Source organism: Sphaerodactylus townsendi, linkage group LG15, assembly GCF_021028975.2.
Source record: "Sphaerodactylus townsendi isolate TG3544 linkage group LG15, MPM_Stown_v2.3, whole genome shotgun sequence".
Lineage (NCBI taxonomy): Eukaryota > Metazoa > Chordata > Lepidosauria > Squamata > Sphaerodactylidae > Sphaerodactylus > Sphaerodactylus townsendi.
The window spans coordinates 8,229,877-8,247,352 of record NC_059439.1 but is presented as its reverse complement, the minus strand read 5'-3'; the positions used below and the strand labels follow the sequence as shown (position 1 = coordinate 8,247,352).

At 46.8% G+C, this 17,476-nt stretch overlaps 1 protein-coding gene across 3 annotated transcripts in view; it reads right to left on the bottom strand.

Annotated features, from left to right (window-relative positions):
* Positions 1–17,476, bottom strand: part of RARA (retinoic acid receptor alpha) — a 264,057-nt gene that overhangs the window by 18,649 nt on the left and 227,932 nt on the right. For all 3 annotated transcript variants that reach the window (XM_048517014.1, XM_048517013.1, XM_048517015.1), the window contains 2 exons: positions 8,298–8,446; positions 1,238–1,379 (listed from right to left, as the gene is read on the bottom strand). In XM_048517014.1, coding sequence (XP_048372971.1) covers positions 1,238–1,379; positions 8,298–8,446 — 291 coding nt within the window. The remainder of the gene's footprint in view (positions 1–1,237; positions 1,380–8,297; positions 8,447–17,476) is intronic.

The window sequence follows — 17,476 nt, the reverse complement described above, 5'->3', positions numbered from 1 at the left end:
TCACCCCCGTTTCCCTGCCCACTTAATCTCTACCTACCCTAATGGGCGACACTGAGAAAAAGGGAAGATGCTTTAGGTCAGCCACTGGGTCTGTGTCCATCTAACCCCCTCTGGCTCCCTTGCATCATTCTGCTGCTTGCCTACCCCACAGCTTTATTAATAGCCCTTGGCGTTGTCACAGCAAAATGGGGTTCCCTCCTCCCCACCCCGTTACAGTCGGCAGCCATGACAACTAAGCATCGCAGTCGCCAGGAGGGCCCTGTCTGCGTCATTTATCTCTGACATCATCAATCACCGGTTGCCGAGGAAACACCCTCGAAATTAGCACAGAGAGGAGGGGTGATCTCACACCACGTCTTTTTGGGTGAAAACTAAAAAAATCCTTGTGACTCAATGGTGTCTCTCTCTCTCTCTCTCTCTCTCTCTCTCTTTTTGCAGGGGTTGATTGGGGAAGAGGCAGGAATCTCTGTGCGGAATAGAGTATAATCCCCTCATCTGTGCGCTGATGAAAGAAAAGAACCACCACCATCCCCCTGCCCCCGCCCCCAAAGAGAAATTCCTAAATATTGCCCCAGAGGCAGCCATTCACCATCTGAAATTTAAATTAATTGTGGTTTTGTTTTTGCGCAGAAGTAGCAATTTTCAGGTTGAGGAAAGAAACTGGGAAAATATATAGCAGGAGAATAGAGTGGTTGGAAAACAACGACCTTAAGCTACACTGAAGATACAAGTGTTCCACTCACTAAAAACTAGGAATTTCTGCTCTCAAGATTGCTTGTGTTCTTGAAAAATGCAGATACACACCCTTCTGTGGTCCTGAGGACTAGAAGCCGGCTGTCGACAAAACAGAGATGACTCTGCTGGCTCTCTCCTTTGTCGCCCTGCTTGTGCAAGTGATGCTGCTCTCCCTCCCACCCATGTCTGCTCCTCCTTTTGTTCATTTCTGTCTCGCATCTCCACAGTTTTCTAAGTCTTGCCATGGGTACTGATGGACTGTCTGAAAATGCTTTTACCCTTCTGATCTCATCTTGAGAAACAAGTTGGACAGAACCGCACTTGCGACCTAACCCAAAAAGAACAGCGGATGGCATTGGTGCATCCGTAGAGACCCAAATCTTGGCATCCCCCAGCCACAGCGTTACAACGGCCCTTGTGAGTTTTAAATTCGGGAAGGACACTCTGGCTCGGCACTGCGGCAGGATGCTGGCAGTCAGAGACAGCCCTGCCCAACACTTACACTCCTTGGACATGCCAACTTCGAAGCACTTCTGCAGGCGGCAGTACTGACAACGGTTTCGCGTCACTTTGTTGATGATGCAGTTCTTGTCACGGTGGCAAGTGTACACCATGTTCTTCTGGATGCTGCGTCGGAAGAAACCCTGCAGGGTGGGGCAGGAGGGAGGGGGGGAAGAGAAAGCGGTGTGAGCGATTTCTCCCCCTGCAGCTTGATTCCCTCACTGGCATCTGTCTCTCAGAGCAGACTGAGGGGAGGGGCTGGAGATCATGGGGGGAGCATCTGCTTTGCATGAAGACGCTCAGGTTGAATTCTTGACAACTTCAGTTAAAAGAATCAGGTAGTTGCTGAGCTGAAAGACCTTAGAAAGCCACTACCAGCCAGCACAGACAAGATTGGCCTTGATAAGCCAAAGGTCTAGCAGAGGTCCCTTCTGCACATGTAGAATAATGCACTTTCAACCCACTTTCAATGCACTTTGCAGCTGGATTTTACTGTGTGGAATAGCAAAATCCACTTGCAAACAATTGTGAAAGTGAACTGAAAGTGTATTAATCTGCATGTGCATTAATCTGCACTGCCCAGAGCCCTTCGGTGGTGGGCGGTGCACCAAATCGAATAAATAATAATACCGTATATACTTGTGTATAAGCCGATTTCTTCAGCACATTTTTAATGCTGAAAAAGCCACCCTGGCTTATATTCGGGTCTTATACTCAAGTACTTACAGTATTTCTATGTGCCCTAGTCTGTGCTGATAACCTCACACCAGTTATAGCTGAAGCTCTGTTTGTGTAACCCAGAGTTCATTAGGGGGAGCTAAAGAGCTCAGATTTTCCATGTAAGGAAGAAAAGGCTCCATTTCCTCAGAATTGTTAAGAGGCCTGTAGCTGGAGCCAGTCAACTTCAGAGTTCAGTTGTTATTAACTGTATTTGCATATTTCAGGGCTACCCTTGAATGCTTGACAATAAGGAGAGAGGGCTCAGCAAAGAACAGCAAAGCTGCAAGTCCATCAACAGTGCCACAGGACACAGCTAGAGAGAACTGTAAAGGACTGAGATCCTGTAAGTCTGTTTTGCATAGCAGGCCAGAACTATTATATGTTGATTATTGTTTGCCTGCACACTGTATTGGTTATACTGTACACTACTGGTTTGCCTGCACACTGTATTGGTTATACTGTACACTATTGTTTATGAAACAGAAAACAGATTTGTGATGGAATAGTACTGTAAAACTAGCAAAATCACACATGACTGTGAAAAGCATCTTTGCCTTTTGATCTCCTGGAGCGAGGGCAGGAAACTATGCAGAGGTGCCAGGATGAAACTTCAAAGGCCTAAGTTACCTCATGGCCTGAACAGAGTTTTCCTGGGAAGGGAAAAACAAAGGTTTTGGAATTCCATCTTGAGACGTGGTCAGAGAAGGATCTCTGGGCCATGGGTTCCCGGAATGGGGACAAAGAACCAAAAGGGATATGACCACCTAAGCAATCCCTTAACTGCATCTAAGTTTTATTTCTTTTATTTCTGTTTTTCAATAAAAATCGTTGAGACCTCAGCTGGTTGGAGTTATTGGAGAAAAGAACCCAGGTTTTAATGAAACAAGCATTGGCTCTCCCAGGCTTGCTTTCATGATATGGTGGCAGCGGTGGGATCTCCGATACTCCAGAGTAAACACCTTCGTGGATTTGCGGCAGGCTTGCTTTCGTGATTCCAGTGTGAGAATTTTTGGGAAGAGAAGGCTGCGTGCAGGTTGAGATGGTAACCAGAGAGTCTGATGCTGATGGCATGAGTGCTTTGGGAGAAGATGTGCCAGGATCCGGCAGGGAGAAGTCAAGGGGCCAGGGCTCAGGTCTTGAGCGGGGCGCCCAGAGGGCTTTCTCGCGGATGGCAGGAGCTCTAAGAAGCTTTATGCTGCATCTACAGGCTATTTGGAATCTTTGACAGCACAGCAGAGAAAACAACTTCCAAAATTCGAAGCTGGAGGGGAACAAAGTCTCAAGAGAGGGAACAAAAAGCCTCCAGGTGGGAGACTGTTCCATTCAGATGCAAGCGGAGAGAAGCCTGGCATGAAATCCTCTTCCGAAACTACCAGCATCCTTTCAGAAAGGGGGGAGAGAGCAAATTGCCGGAGGGAACAGAAGGCGTCTTTGGAAACTTGGCTTGGAAGTCATCATCGGAATGAGTCCATAGCGGTCATCCAGCACCAGAAGGTTGGTGGGAAGGAGATCATCCCCCAGAACAGGAACTTTCGGATGACAGCATGAGAAGTGGACAGATGAACATTTCATCTTTTGAAACTGGTGTAAGATTAATTGATGTTGTTGAATTACATGTAAGTTTTAATCAGTTTAATGGGAAAATTCATGTTTTGACCCATGAGAAAGGTAGAAATGCACAAATGAGTGTTTCCACTAGGCCCCAAGAAAATGTTGATTTGGAAGCGGGGGTGGAGGATGAAAAGTTGTGTGAGAAGGTGGATTTTCCACAAGGTGATACAACTGTAATTATACAATCAGTCAAAGCAGTCTATATTGACGTGGCAGATCCTGTAACTGCTAAGAGCAGCAGCATTCCTCTTCAAGTTAAGGGGGATGGAGAGGAAATCCTTTTGAATGCAAACTTTGAGGATGAAATTGTTTGGTTTGATATGCAAAGTGCTAAAGGTATCACACCAGAGCAGCAGGCTCAAGTGGCAGAAATGCTGGCTGAAGGAAAAGGTATGTTCTGCAGCAAGCCAGGTTACACTGACTTGATTTCACACTACATTGATATGGGCGGGAATTTGCCTATTGAAGTGATGTCCTACACAATGATGTTGCATCATGCAGTAACCAGGAAGAGAAATTCCAAAGGGAGAGATACTATTGTGTTTTCTCCAGAGAAGAAGGTATCAGACTATGGTTGAAAGTGAGCATGAGTCTTGTAGTTCAATGCTCAAGAGTATTGCATTGCTTATTAGTCTGAAAGTATGTATTAGTCTGAAATTATGTTTTGTATTATCATTATTTTCTTCATTCTGTATTGTTATGCTATCATAAGGACTATGTTATGCATGAAAGGTATTGTAGTTAGCAGATCTCTGTATTAGTTAGAGATGACTGATATGGAAGTAACACATGTAATCTTTTCTATATGGATAGATGAAATATGTAGCCATTAGACTACATATTTCCTCTCCAAAAGGGGGGCGTGTGATGGAATAGTACTGTAAAACTAGCAAAATCACACATGACTGTGAAAAGCATCTTTGCCTTTTGATCTCCTGGAGCGAGGGCAGGAAACTATGCAGAGGTGCCAGGATGAAACTTCAAAGGCCTAAGTTACCTCATGGCCTGAACACAGGTTTCCTGGGAAGGGAAAAACAAAGGTTTTGGAATTCCATCTTGAGACGTGGTCAGAGAAGGATCTCTGGGCCATGGGTTCCCGGAATGGGGACAAAGAACCAAAAGGGATATGACCACCTAAGCAATCCCTTAACTGCATCTAAGTTTTATTTCTTTTATTTCTGTTTTTCAATAAAAATCGTTGAGACCTCAGCTGGTTGGAGTTATTGGAGAAAAGAACCCAGGTTTTAATGAAACAAGCATTGGCTCTCCCAGGCTTGCTTTCATGATAAGATTTAAAATTTCTTTTGTTGTAAGTCTGGTGAATGTTAAGGGTTGCAAGGTGGGATCACACTGTCAAAGACTTGAACTCCTTTTCCATTTCTGATAATATCCCTCTTAAAATCTAAGTTGGGTTACATTTGGACATACACATGATGATGAGGAATCCAGTTTTGAAGGATTTTAACTCTTGTGTTTTAGCTTGGCTGCTGATTGAGCTAAGGTTTTTGTACTTTTAAAGCTATTGTTGAGACCATATTGTTTTTGTTGACCCTCTTTTCCACTTACAGAGCTAGTGTACTGTTTTTTTAAAAATAAATATTCAAAAACAATTAACCTACTGATATCTCAATTAATGTAATTTTATTGGTATCTATTTTTATTTTTGAAATTTACCAGTAGCTGCTGCATTTCCCACCCTCGACTTATATGCAAGTCAATAAGTTTTCCCAGTTTTCTGTGGTAAAATTAGGTGCCTCGGCTTATATTCGGGTCTGATACAAGCCACTCACTTCTGGCCTGAACTCTAGAGACAATACCTGTCAACCTTACTGGTTTGGTGCATGGATTACTAACAACATACATGAAATGCTTGCAAGTCACTCCCTCCTGGTCTCAGTTCTATCAATATTATGGGACAATACTGGTCTAATACTGGGTTGTTGGGTGGATGTCTGAGAACATACACGAATCACCTGGGCTACTGTAAAATGCTCCACAAATGTCAAGAGCTGTTTTCTGCTCCACATAGCTTGAGCATTCTAGTCCAAATGGTCTTCATCCTTTCCCTCTTTAATCCCCAGGTGGCAGTATGAAACCTACTAAACCACATGTACATGACAGGAAGTCATGGGACATCACAGCCATGTGACAGGAAGTAGCCAGAGTTAGGACATGACTGGGAGGAAGGGGTTTCATATTGCAAGCATACAGTAGTCTGGTGTGAGTGGTAGGGTGGAGTTGTTGGGGAACAAACAAGGACAGTTTCCCTGGGAGGGAAACATGCATATGCTGAAAAGGAATCCTTTCCAGTTCTGAATGAGTTCACCTCGCCATCTCAGAAGTCCTTCCAGAGTGCCTGTAGCCAGCTGATGTGGCGCCCTGTCCATGCATGCCAGCAACTGCTCTTTCTAAAGTACACGAACACATGAGCTTGAAGATAACTGGTCTTGGCGGATCTGAACACAAGGTGTCAATGGATGGGCTTGCCACATACAGGAAAGGAAATGGATCTGGACTTTTAGTCCCATCCAGCAATGTACGATGCCCTTCTCCCATCACCACCTTGCTACTGGTTGCCAGTATCGCTTGGGAGGTTTTGCCAAAGCGGCATACAAATGTTGAACTTCAGTCTGCTTTATGGACAGGAGGAGACACTGAAAAAAACCCTACTTTAATGTTTGTACAGGGCTTTTGAAAACCTCTGTGCATTTCTTACACAGTCTCTCATTAATCCTTATAACTGTATAATTTTACCTGCCATATGGGGACAATAACTCAATGGGGATAACTCTACTAGAGATGCTGAGCCCGCCTCCATCACATACATACAGTTTTGCCAGGTTTCTAATCCTAAAAACTCTAATCTGGAGAACTGGGTTTGATTCCCCACTACTTCAGATGAGTGGCAGACTCTAATCTGGTGAACCAGGTTGGTTTCCCCACTCCTCTACATGAAGCCCGCTGGGTGACCTTGGGCCAGTCACAGTTCTCTCAGAACTCTCTCAGCCCCACCTACCTCACAAGGGGCTTGTTGTGGGAAGCGGGTAAGGGAAAGCGATCGTAAGCCACTGCCAGAAATGCTGGGTATAAACATCAAGCCTTCTTTTCCTTCTAGCAACTAATCTGGTTTTAAGTTTGTAAGAAGACTGTATCCACAGCTATGGATCTATGGGAGGACAGTATCTGGGGACAGGGTATGCATGCATGCTTTTGTAAGACAGACCTGCGCTCACTGTCTCTCACTCTTCAGAAGCCTAACAATTAACCAGCCTTCTGTTCCACCTGTCAAAAACATGTTATGCCAGAAAAACTGACATGCAACTACGCTCACAGAGATGCACGGCCTGCAATGTTCTTCCCCACAACTGAAAGTCACAAAACTATTTTTTGATGTCGAATTGTGCAGATTAAAAACAGCTGCATTTATTAGTATCCCCCACCCCCCGCCCAAAATCCAGTCTTTCAGCAAAGAAAGAAAATAAGAGAAAGGGGGGATTTCTACACAGCATGAGGATCACATGCTTGATTTTTTTAAAAAGTGATAAATTACATTGGTCAGTACATTGCTGTGTACAAATGAAAGTCTACAGGGGTGTGGAATACACACATTCTCGTATTTTCCCCACTGGAATATGAGAAAACTGAAGCAGTTCTTTATGCTACAAAAAAATTAAAAAGACTGCCGCTGCAGAACTAGAGAAGCTAGAAGTGCGGGAAGAGGGAGAAGCAGGAACTAGCCCAGCAAAGGGGAATGAGGACAACTCCACCACGTCCCCCTAATGGGATTAAGGGACTCCCCGTGGGGAAAAAGAAAGCCCTTTCTTCCACGCAAATGAAGGCACAAAGGACCTCATGTTAATGAGCAAAGGGAAGCAGATTTGCTGGTGGGGTCCGGGCACACAACACAGCGGCTGGCTCACCCAGGGCGATCTCTGCCAACCTGATCTGCCCGGTCAAGCTGCCCGCTTGGTACAACAATGGAGTGTGAACGGAGAGACGCAGCAAGCTCATTCAGGCACAGACCCGAACCAGAGGAATACATGGATTGTTTTAAGGGGACAAAATTTTACTGCTATGTAAGTAGGGAAGAGCTCATTAATTTAAAAAAAATGTGTGGGTCTTTAAGGTGTCAAAAGAAACCCCGATTATTTTTGATGCAACAGCATTTAAAGCGTGTGTGCGCAAATGTCACGGCGAGAAAAAGAAGGAACAAAATACTAGCACAAAAAGGCCCTTGCGTATTCACCAGCACACACTCCCGTATCCTCCGTAGCTATTTCTCCCTTAGAAGAACAACAGCCATCCACGGGTGGGGGGGAGGAAATAGGATGCCAAGCGATTTGGGATGCCAGGCGATCAGCTTGTGCCTCCCCTTTCCATATCCTCGCCACTGCAGGCAACCACTGCCCTCTTCCTTCGGCAAAAGCCTAAACTGCCGTTGTAGCAATACCAGCCCAGGAGCATTCCAAGACGACAGAGTATGTATGGGGCAGACGGGGCATTTGCAGCAAAAACACACCGATGCTACAGTTATCTGCAAACCTTTGCTCTAACCTTTCTTGCTCCTGAGGCATCATAAGACCTCTCCTAAATTTCGCTTTCCTTTGTGACGGTCTCAGGGCTAGTGGAGACTCCTAGGAGTGCACAGTATACTCCTGACAGTCGACACCACCCGTACCTTCCCTGCAGCGTAGGTCTTCTCAACCCCTGCTACTATTCCCGTTCCTCACCTTGCATCCTTCGCAGGCACTGACCCCATAGTGGTAGCCGGAGGACTTATCCTGGCATACAAAACAGGGTTTATAGATGCGGGGCAGAGGGGGCGGCGAAGGGGGACTGGGCACAATCTCTTCTGAGCTGGTGCTCTGCGTTTCGATAGCTGCGGAGAAAGAGAGAGAGAATTTTGTTTCAGGTTACTTTCTCAGAATTAGATCTGTAACATAAAGAGGCTTTAGATCTGCCTGGAGCCCCACAGAAACAGTCTAGTTAGATTCAACACGAATTTGCTTCCATGATGACTTTTGGGGACCCAATTCATCTATGCCAGGGGTGTCCAACTCTGGTGCCCCAGATGTTCATGGACTATGATTCCCATCAGCCCCTGCCAGCATGGCCAATTGGTATCTTGCACACTAAATTATGGGGTTATGGAAGGATGGCTGTTCGAATTTTCAAATCTTAGTACTTAGATCAGGGGTGTCCAACTCTCGTGCCCCAGATGTTCATGGACTACAATTCCCATCAGTCCCTGCCAGCATGGCTAATTGGGACGCCAGAGTTGGATACCCCTGATCTATGCACTCACATCATTCAACTACTGGCATTCGAACACTGACCCTACTGAACAGCAATGCAGCTAAGAAGATCCCAGACATCTGCCCAGTGTCTGATCTGCCCAGGCCCACTCTGACTTGTAAAATCCTCATCTGATCCTGAACACATGAACCGGTCCCTGGTTTTCCTCAGAAAGAGGGCAAAGGCAAGAAGGATTATGGTAATGCTCCACTTTTAAAGCTGGGTGTGAACTCTTGGACTATTCGCCTGCCCAAGGGATTATTCCACCTTACTGACTATATCTTACTATTATTATTTTTAATCCTTCTAAATTCTCTACAGAAGAACACTCAGGCACGACAAAACATTTGGAAACGTAAAATGACGGCAGCTTCTTAAGCCCATTTATTATCTGCATCCAATTTAGGGCTTATGGACTAGAGTTGAAATATGAGGGAGGGTTATTTGCCTGCAGGGCACCCACAGACACAGACCCGAAGACATATGGCAGGCTGGCTGCTCGGGAACACCGCTTTGGGGTTTTACTGGCACAGGCTGAAAGTGGGCTTCTCTCGTAGCATCATCTCCTGCAGGGATATTTTTCAGCACCCTGTATTTAGGGAAGGCAGATTCAGCAAATGAAATGCCCTGAAATCAGACCCCCTCCACAAGAAACGTGCATGGGATGAAGGAGTGATCAGAGGACAGCTCAAGAGAGCAGAATAACCCCCAAATGGTAAGCCCCAAAGGGCAGGAAACTTTGGAAGCCGCCTGTGCCGTGCTCTGGGCAAGGGAGGGATAGCACCGTGGCGAGATGCGATTTGACATTTTCAGGGCAGAGAAATAAGATGTGGGATTGAGCCAGACACAACCAATCCCAGGAGCGTTGCATGCTGGCACTGCAGATCAACTAGCGGGGGAAGAGGAAAGGAAGGAGGGAAAGGAGGGGAGAGGAGAGGCAGACGGGCGGGCGGGCGGGCAGGAGGGCAGTGGTGGTAGCTGACACGCTTGAGCTCTCTGCTCAGGGAAGGAAAAGAGATTGCTTCTTTGGGTGGGTAAGGAAGGATGAATGAGGCAGACACGTTTCGGAGGGTTTTTTTGCATGCTAGATTTGCACCGAAGTTATTCTGAAAGTGTCTCTGCGCTTGTACAATGTACATTAAATCTTCCCCAACCAGGAACAGCGAGCCTTTCAGGTCAAAATTATGCTGACGTTGAGGCATGCCTTAAAAAAAAAACCTTTTAAAATTAAGTGCTCAGGAAAGGAGCCAGCTGTTCCACATGAAAGGCTCTGGGGGTGAGGGAATCTCAGGTCACATTTTCAAGAGCATCCAAGATCCTCTTCATAAACCCTCTTATTTGTGCGTGTAAAATGCTGTCAAGTCGTAGCTGACTTATGACAACCCCAGCAAGGGGCTTTCAGGTCTAGGGAGAAGCAGAGGTGGTTCGACATTGCCTTCTTCTGCAGAGTCTTCCTGGGTGGTCTCCCATTCAAGTACCAACCCTGCTCAGTTTCTGGGATTTGACAAGATCAGGACAGACCATGCCGCCTTCCCACCCACCCTCATATTTACCACTCACAATAAACGAACAAACAAACAAATAATAAAATGAAGAAGAAGAAGAAGAAGAAGAAGAAGAAGAAGAAGAAGAAGAAGAAGAAGAAGAAGAAGAAGAAGAAGAAGAAGAAGAAGAAGAAGAAGAAGAAGAAGAAGAAGAAGAAGAAGAAGAAGAAGAAGAAGAAGAAGAAGAAGAAGAAGAAGAAGAAGAGCAGGAGCAGGAGCAGTTCGATCTATATCCTCCCTTTCTCACCTGTAAGGAGACTCAAAGGGGCTTACAAACTCCTTTCCCTCTCCCCGCCACAACAAACACCCCGTGAGGTGGGTGGAGCTTTGAAGAACTGTGACTAGCCCAAGGTCACCCAGCTGGCATGTGCTGGAGTGCACAAGATAATCTAGATCACCAGATAAGCTTCCACAGCTCAAGTGGCAGAGCAGGGAATCAAACTCGGTTCTCCAGATTAGAGTGCACCTGCTCTTAACCACTATGCCATGCTGGCTCCTTTACCAAGTGTTAAATTACCAGATGTGTAGCCAATTGCACATCAGGCCTATTGCCAAGACAGATGAAGGTGTGACTCTTATTGCACACCCATATCTACTGGGTGACAACATATGAAACTTCCTTATTCTGGGTATATTGGGCTACCAGTATATTGATCTATAATATTAGTCTACCAAGCTCAGGATAGCCAGTGTGGTATAGCAGCAAACTCTAATCTGGAAAACCAGGTTCAATTTCCCACTCCTCCACATGAAGCCTGCTGGGTAACCTTGAGTCAGTCACTGTTTTCTCAGAACTCTCTCAGCCTATGTAGAGGCAGACAATGGCAAACCACCTCCAAATCACCCCACTGCCTTAGTGTAGGAGAACTCACTTTGGGAAACTTGGTATTCTATATTATGGCATCTGTCTGCCAAGTGGAAAAAAGAATCACAGCCCAATTCTGCCCTTGACTTATAATATAACAAAGCTGTAAAGTGTTTGTGCCTTACTTTGCTGGGCAATCCAGGTAACTCACTAAGGTGAGATACTACTTCATTTTAATGGGCTTAGACTGGAGCAACTCTGCATAGATTGTACTGTTAACCATTCAGTGTCATGGAGTATTGCGGCAGAGACTGCTTTGAAAGTGGCCATGTCTCTTCCCACACTCACATTCATATTTGGGGTATAAAAACATAAGAGATGGGTCTCCTCTCCTGTGTTTTTGTGGTAAACTTACGGGCCACAGGGATTTTTCATCACCTTTAGGGGTTGCATCAAAAAAGAAGAGGCAGAATAGTTACTGCAGGCTAATTAGCACAGGACACAATATGATATTCTGACCCTTCACGATCACCCATACAGTATATATCAGTGCTGGCGAACCTATGGCACGGGTGCCAGAGGTGGCACTCAGAGCCCTCTCTGTGGGCACGCGTGCACATGGCAGGTGCACGCAGGACCTGCTGGAGGCTGCAGCAGGTTGGCTGCTGCTGCTCAAGGGGTTGAGCAAACAAAATGTGTTCCTTTCCAAACACCGGGGAGACTCTCAGACCCAAGTTTTTTGCCGATCATCTGGGCAGATCAAGCCTAGGGTGGAGGAACCAGGATGCATTTAGGGTTTTTTTTAAAGCACACCAAGGTCTTTGGTAGAACTGCTTTTATTTTTCTGTTCCTGTTGCATTTTTGTGGGAAGTCAAGTGCTGTGATGACATGTGAAAGAAAAACTACAGATCAGATGGCTGCTCCACCAATTTAGCTTTCCTGAAGTTATCCCACCCATTGCATAGCAAGTAACACATGCCTCAGAGTCAACCGTTTTTTCTAAACTTAACCTCAGTATTCAGGTTAAATTGCTGTGTTGGCACTTTGTGATAAATAAGTGGGCTTTGGGTTGCAATTTGGGCACTCGGTCTCAAAAAGGTTCGCTATCACTGGTATATAAGATGTAGGGGGAAGGAAGAAGTTACCCACACACCCCTTTTCTGACCCCTTGATCAGCACGATCCACTGGCTCTCTTACAATAAAGGAGAGTGTCAGTTTTTGTTAAACTGGGACAGAATCATAGCACAGGGGGAGGAAGGTTTTCAAAAGGACTATAACATGTGCCTTTTTTAAAAAATGAGAAGGCCCAGGAGGAGAAAGGCCCAGGAGGAGAACCTCCTTCAGGGTTTAGATCAGTAGTGGGATTCAAATAATATAACAACTGATTCTGGTTGAGCCAAGGGGAGGGGGTGGCAGCAGTTGGCGGCAAGCCGAAGGCCCGCAGTGGTGGGAATACAACCGGTTCGCCAAACTAGACAAAAAAGTAGCTACCAGTTCTACCAAACCAGTGCGAACCGGCTGAATCCCACCACTGATTTAGATCCAATGGAGAGCTTCCATGAATGATATTATTTCCACCTGTGAAGCACAGCTTCTTAGCCATCCCCTAAAACTCTGCTCCTGAGTGGGCCTCCTATCACCAGGCAGGGCATTTTGAAGGCATTTTTTCTGCACTGCGAGGGCTGGGGAAGCCAGACAATTGTGCCATGTGGGGAAATAGTTTAATCGACGGCAACACTCCTTTGTATCCAAGCCAGGGATATTCAAAAGGGAGCAGGGTTCAGGTTGGTTAAAGCAGGATGTGACTACATTTCGGTCCGGGATTCATTTCCCATCTCTCAGAAGGAAGCAGGGTCTGTGTGTGTTACAGGGATGGCAGAGAGTGGGTTCCAACAACTTAAAACAGGAGCACAAAGGAAGACCTGCTTTTACTTGACCAGATTTCATTTTTGCAAAAGCTATTCCGTAATACCCAAGTTTTCCGGAGCCAGAATTAAAAGGTGCATTAAAAAAGACGATCAGGGTCAGGAGATGGGAGATTAAAACAGGATTACGAGGCATGCCTGACAACTGGAGGGAGTTGGGGAGGGGATGACATAAGGAGCCCTAGGAGTGACAGTGTGATGTCACTCACAGGGAAAACCTGAAAATTATGTCATACTTCCTTAGGAATCACTGGAAAGTCTATGGCAAAACCGGCAATTCCTAGAGAGGATGAAGAAGAGTTTGGATTTATACCCCTCCCTTCTCTCCTGTAAGGAGACTCAAGGTGGCTTACAATCTCCTTCCCTCCCCCCCCCCCAAGAAACACCCTGTGAGGTGGGTGGGGCTGAGAGAGCTCCAAAGAGTTGTGACTAGCCACAGGTCACCCAGCTGGCATGTGTTGGAGTGCACAGGCTAATCTAGTTCCCCAGATAAGCCTCTACAGCTCAAGTGGCAGGGCAGGGAATCCAAATTAGAGTTCACCTGCTCTTAACCACTAGGCAACGGCTGCTCTGGGTTTCCCCTGAAAGGGACATTGTTCTGTTGGTATAATGGTGATTTTTTGAAATTTATTTTTCTCCTGCTGCCTCTGGGAGCAGCAGCAGAAAGACTGAGTCTCTGGCAGAAGGTCTCCAGAATAGTGGGAGACCTGGCAACCTTAGAATGAAATGCGACCGCTAAGACATTGAACTCTTCTACCCTACAATGAATTCATACAGAATCATTATAAGGAAAGTCCTATCCAACAGACAGAAACCCAGCAACCCTTAGGGTTGAGATCAACTCATGAAAGGCAGGCTATAATTCCCATGACTTATGGGTTCAAGGCACAGTTCTGGAAAGGGGGTGTGGGTAACCAGCATGCTGGAGAGGAAGCCGGGCCCCATATTCCTTGCCTAGAGAACACAACCATCTAGGAAGGCACATGACCTCCTAGCCCTGCAACATCAGAGTCATTTGATGAGCATAAAAGGAGTGAAGAGTTATGACCTCAGTGCTGGTGGGGACTCCACAAAGGGTTGACAAATTCTGGGTTGGGAAAAAACCTGGAGATTTGGGGGTGGAGCCAGAGGAAGGTGGGGTGTGGGGAGGGGAGGGGAGGGGAGGGACCTCATCAGGGTAGCTTGCCACAGAACCCACCCTCCAAAGCAGCTGTTTTCTCCAGGGCAACTGATTTCTGTTTTCTGGAGACCAATTGCAATTCTGGGAGGTCTCCAGCTTCCATCTGGAGGTTGGCAGCTCCAGCTCCACATTGCAAGCACATGCTGAGCGCCAGGCAGAAGAAAGAAGGCGGCAAGGGAGGTCTTTAAAGGTGCCTGGACCAAAAAGGAAGCTTCTCCATCCCAAATGACCTCATCTCACCATCCTGATTCTCCTCTCCGCCTGGAAGCAAAGACAGGAGTTCTGGCCCTTCGGCCCTTAACGTTTGCACATGAGCAATGCGAGTTTCCAAATCGTTGCCCCCTCAAACAGCTGCTTCATAGGGCTTCATAACCTCGAGCAAGGTCACAGTCCAAGGCCTGAAAACCACTGAACAAGAGCCCAGGAGCAGTGGCGTGGTGCGGGGGGGAGGGGAGGGTTGGGTTTGATGCAACGGGCATGTGCCGGGGCGTGGGTGTTCCAGGGTGGGGCGTGGGGCATGGGCGTTCCAGGGTGGGTGGGGGCGTGGCAGGGCCGCAGAGGTCATGTGTGTGCTGGGCGAAGTTCCCCCTCACTACGGCTCTGCCCAGGAGTCATGCTGTTCGAGAAGTCTCTCTGGTTTCTGAAAGGAGCCGATTCTCTAACGCTTGTTAATAAAAACACAAACATGAAAAGTGACCACCTTGAGTTAATTCGGTGACACCTACTGACAGGTGTGCGTGCTTGGCATAACGGACCACACACACACACACACACACACACACTCACACACACACACACACACACACACACACACACACACACACACACACACACACTTTTACACTTGTGTGTGTTGTGTTTTCTGCTCCCCCAGGCACGAAAAGGTTAAGGCGCTTGGCTGCACACCCACAGCCCCTTTCCTGTAGGATGTCTGCTGATGTTTTTCTTTGAGCCGGAGTCTGGAGCGAACCAGTCAGACAGGATATTAAAAGGCCTGGCCCTGCGCAGAGCGAACGGGCCTTCAGATGGGAAAAAACTCCAGGCCAGTCCCCCAAGGATGGGTTTGATTAGCTCCCCCCCTTTTCTTCGGCAAAAAAAAAAAGAATAATAAAAAAGCTATTCGCGCACACACAAAACTTGCAGGGAAAAGCGCCAGGATGTTGCCTGCCAAACAAAGAGCTGGCGCATGCCAGGAGATTAGATATGAAAGGGGTTTCGTTCTTGGGGGCCCCCGCTCAGGAAGAGGCTCACAGCTGGAAACGAACGCCAAGCGTTTTGCGCCGATTCACAGTCAGGCTGACTCTCAGGACGGCCCCAAACGCCAGCCTCCCTAGACAGATTCCTACCTGCCCCCAGCCCATCTCCCTCCACACACGGGTGTGGCCCACAGCCAACTACGAGGGAGACACAGAGGCGCATGGCTACGCAACCAAAACGGTCCTCTTCACTGTTGTGCAGCCAGATCTAGATCCTGGTCCTAACACTGGGAAGTGCAGCACGGCCTAGTGGGTTGGAACCCATTACAGTTGCCAACTCTGGCTTCTGAAATTCCTTGAGGTTTGGAGAATGTTGGGTAGGGAAGGGGAGGAAACGAGGAAGGTATTTAATACCATGGAGTTGGCTCTCCAAAGCTGCCAGTTCCTCCAAGGGAATAGACATCTGCAGATATCTGAAAAGATATCTCTAGGCCCCGTTGTGTCGTTTGGTAATTGTAGAATGCATACTTAAATGCTGAAAGAAACAGCAACTAGTCTCAAACTGCTACGCTGGACATGGAACTAAACTAGAGATTAGGGGAAGTAGTCTGCATAAGCTCAGAAACACTCTTTTTAAATTATTTCTCAGCATTTTCTACTGTGGAAGCTCAGAACTGGAACTATGCACTGGCTCAAGTTATATTCAAGTTCTACACTTCAATTTATACTATTAGAATAGTATCTTACTTAGCGAGGCAATAAGTACTCCGGGGTTGCATTCTCAAGTTTGGCAAAGATCCATTAGTCAGGTTAGTGAGGAAAGCTAAGTGACTGTGATGGAGCCAAAACAGAATCTAATAAGAACCAGTTTATACCTTTAGCAGAATCAAAGGGTCATTATTTTTCCCCTCTGTGGCGATGCGGGCACAAGCAATCCCTCGCAGAGAAAACTAGTAGGACAGGGAAAGTTCTGGTTGTGCATGTAAAGAGAACATTGCTTTTAAAGGATTGGCGGGGGCAGGTGGGGGAGTTTTAAAATATGCATCTCTCTCAGCATGTCAGAAAGATAGAAGTGTTACAACTTATTTCTGTGGAATGTACACATTGGTCAGCCTCTAGGAGTTGTGAGCCAGTGTGGTATAGTAGTTAAAAGTGTTGGACCTGGTATCTGCGAGACCCAGGTTTGAATCCCCACTTGTGCCATGGAAGTACATTTGATGATATTGAGACAGTACATCTCTAACACTAACCTACCTTGCAGGGTTGTTGTGAGGATTAAAAGGAGGAGAACGATGTAAGCCTCTTTGGGTTCTTGGTTGGGGAAAAAGGTGTGGCGTAAATGAATCAAATAAATAAACAGAAGCTGGAGGCTGGGGTCTGATTCCAACTACAGGGGGCCAGCTCCAGCTCTGTGAGAGGGTTTATCAGGCCCGCCAGCCAGCTGAGGCAACCCTTTCTGCTCCGGTCCCGATCCGGCTTTGGCGAGCCTCCTAAGGTGAGGTAGCTACCCTCACTCCACCCAGTGTTAATATCCGCTGGGGAGCCTGGTAGGGGCTCGCCAGCTGAGGCACACACACACACATACACACCCCAGAATCCAGCTAAGTCATATTTATGTTATGTTACCAGTGTGGTGTAGTGGTTAAGAGCAGGTGCACTCTAGTCTGGGGAACCAGGGTTTGATTTCCCGCTCTGTCACTTGAGCTGTGGAGGCTTATCTGTGGAACTAGATTAGCCTGTGCACTCCCACACACACCAGCTGGGTGACCTTGGGAGCTCTCTGGAGCTCTCTCAGCCCCACCCACCACACAGGGTGTTTGTTGTGGGGGGGAGGAAAAGGAGATTGTAAGCCCCTTTGAGTCTCTTGGCAGGAGAGAAAGGGGGATATAAATCCAAACTCTTCTTCTTTTTCTTCTATATCCGTCCCTCATGACAAATGAGTTCGACACCCATGCTCTAATCA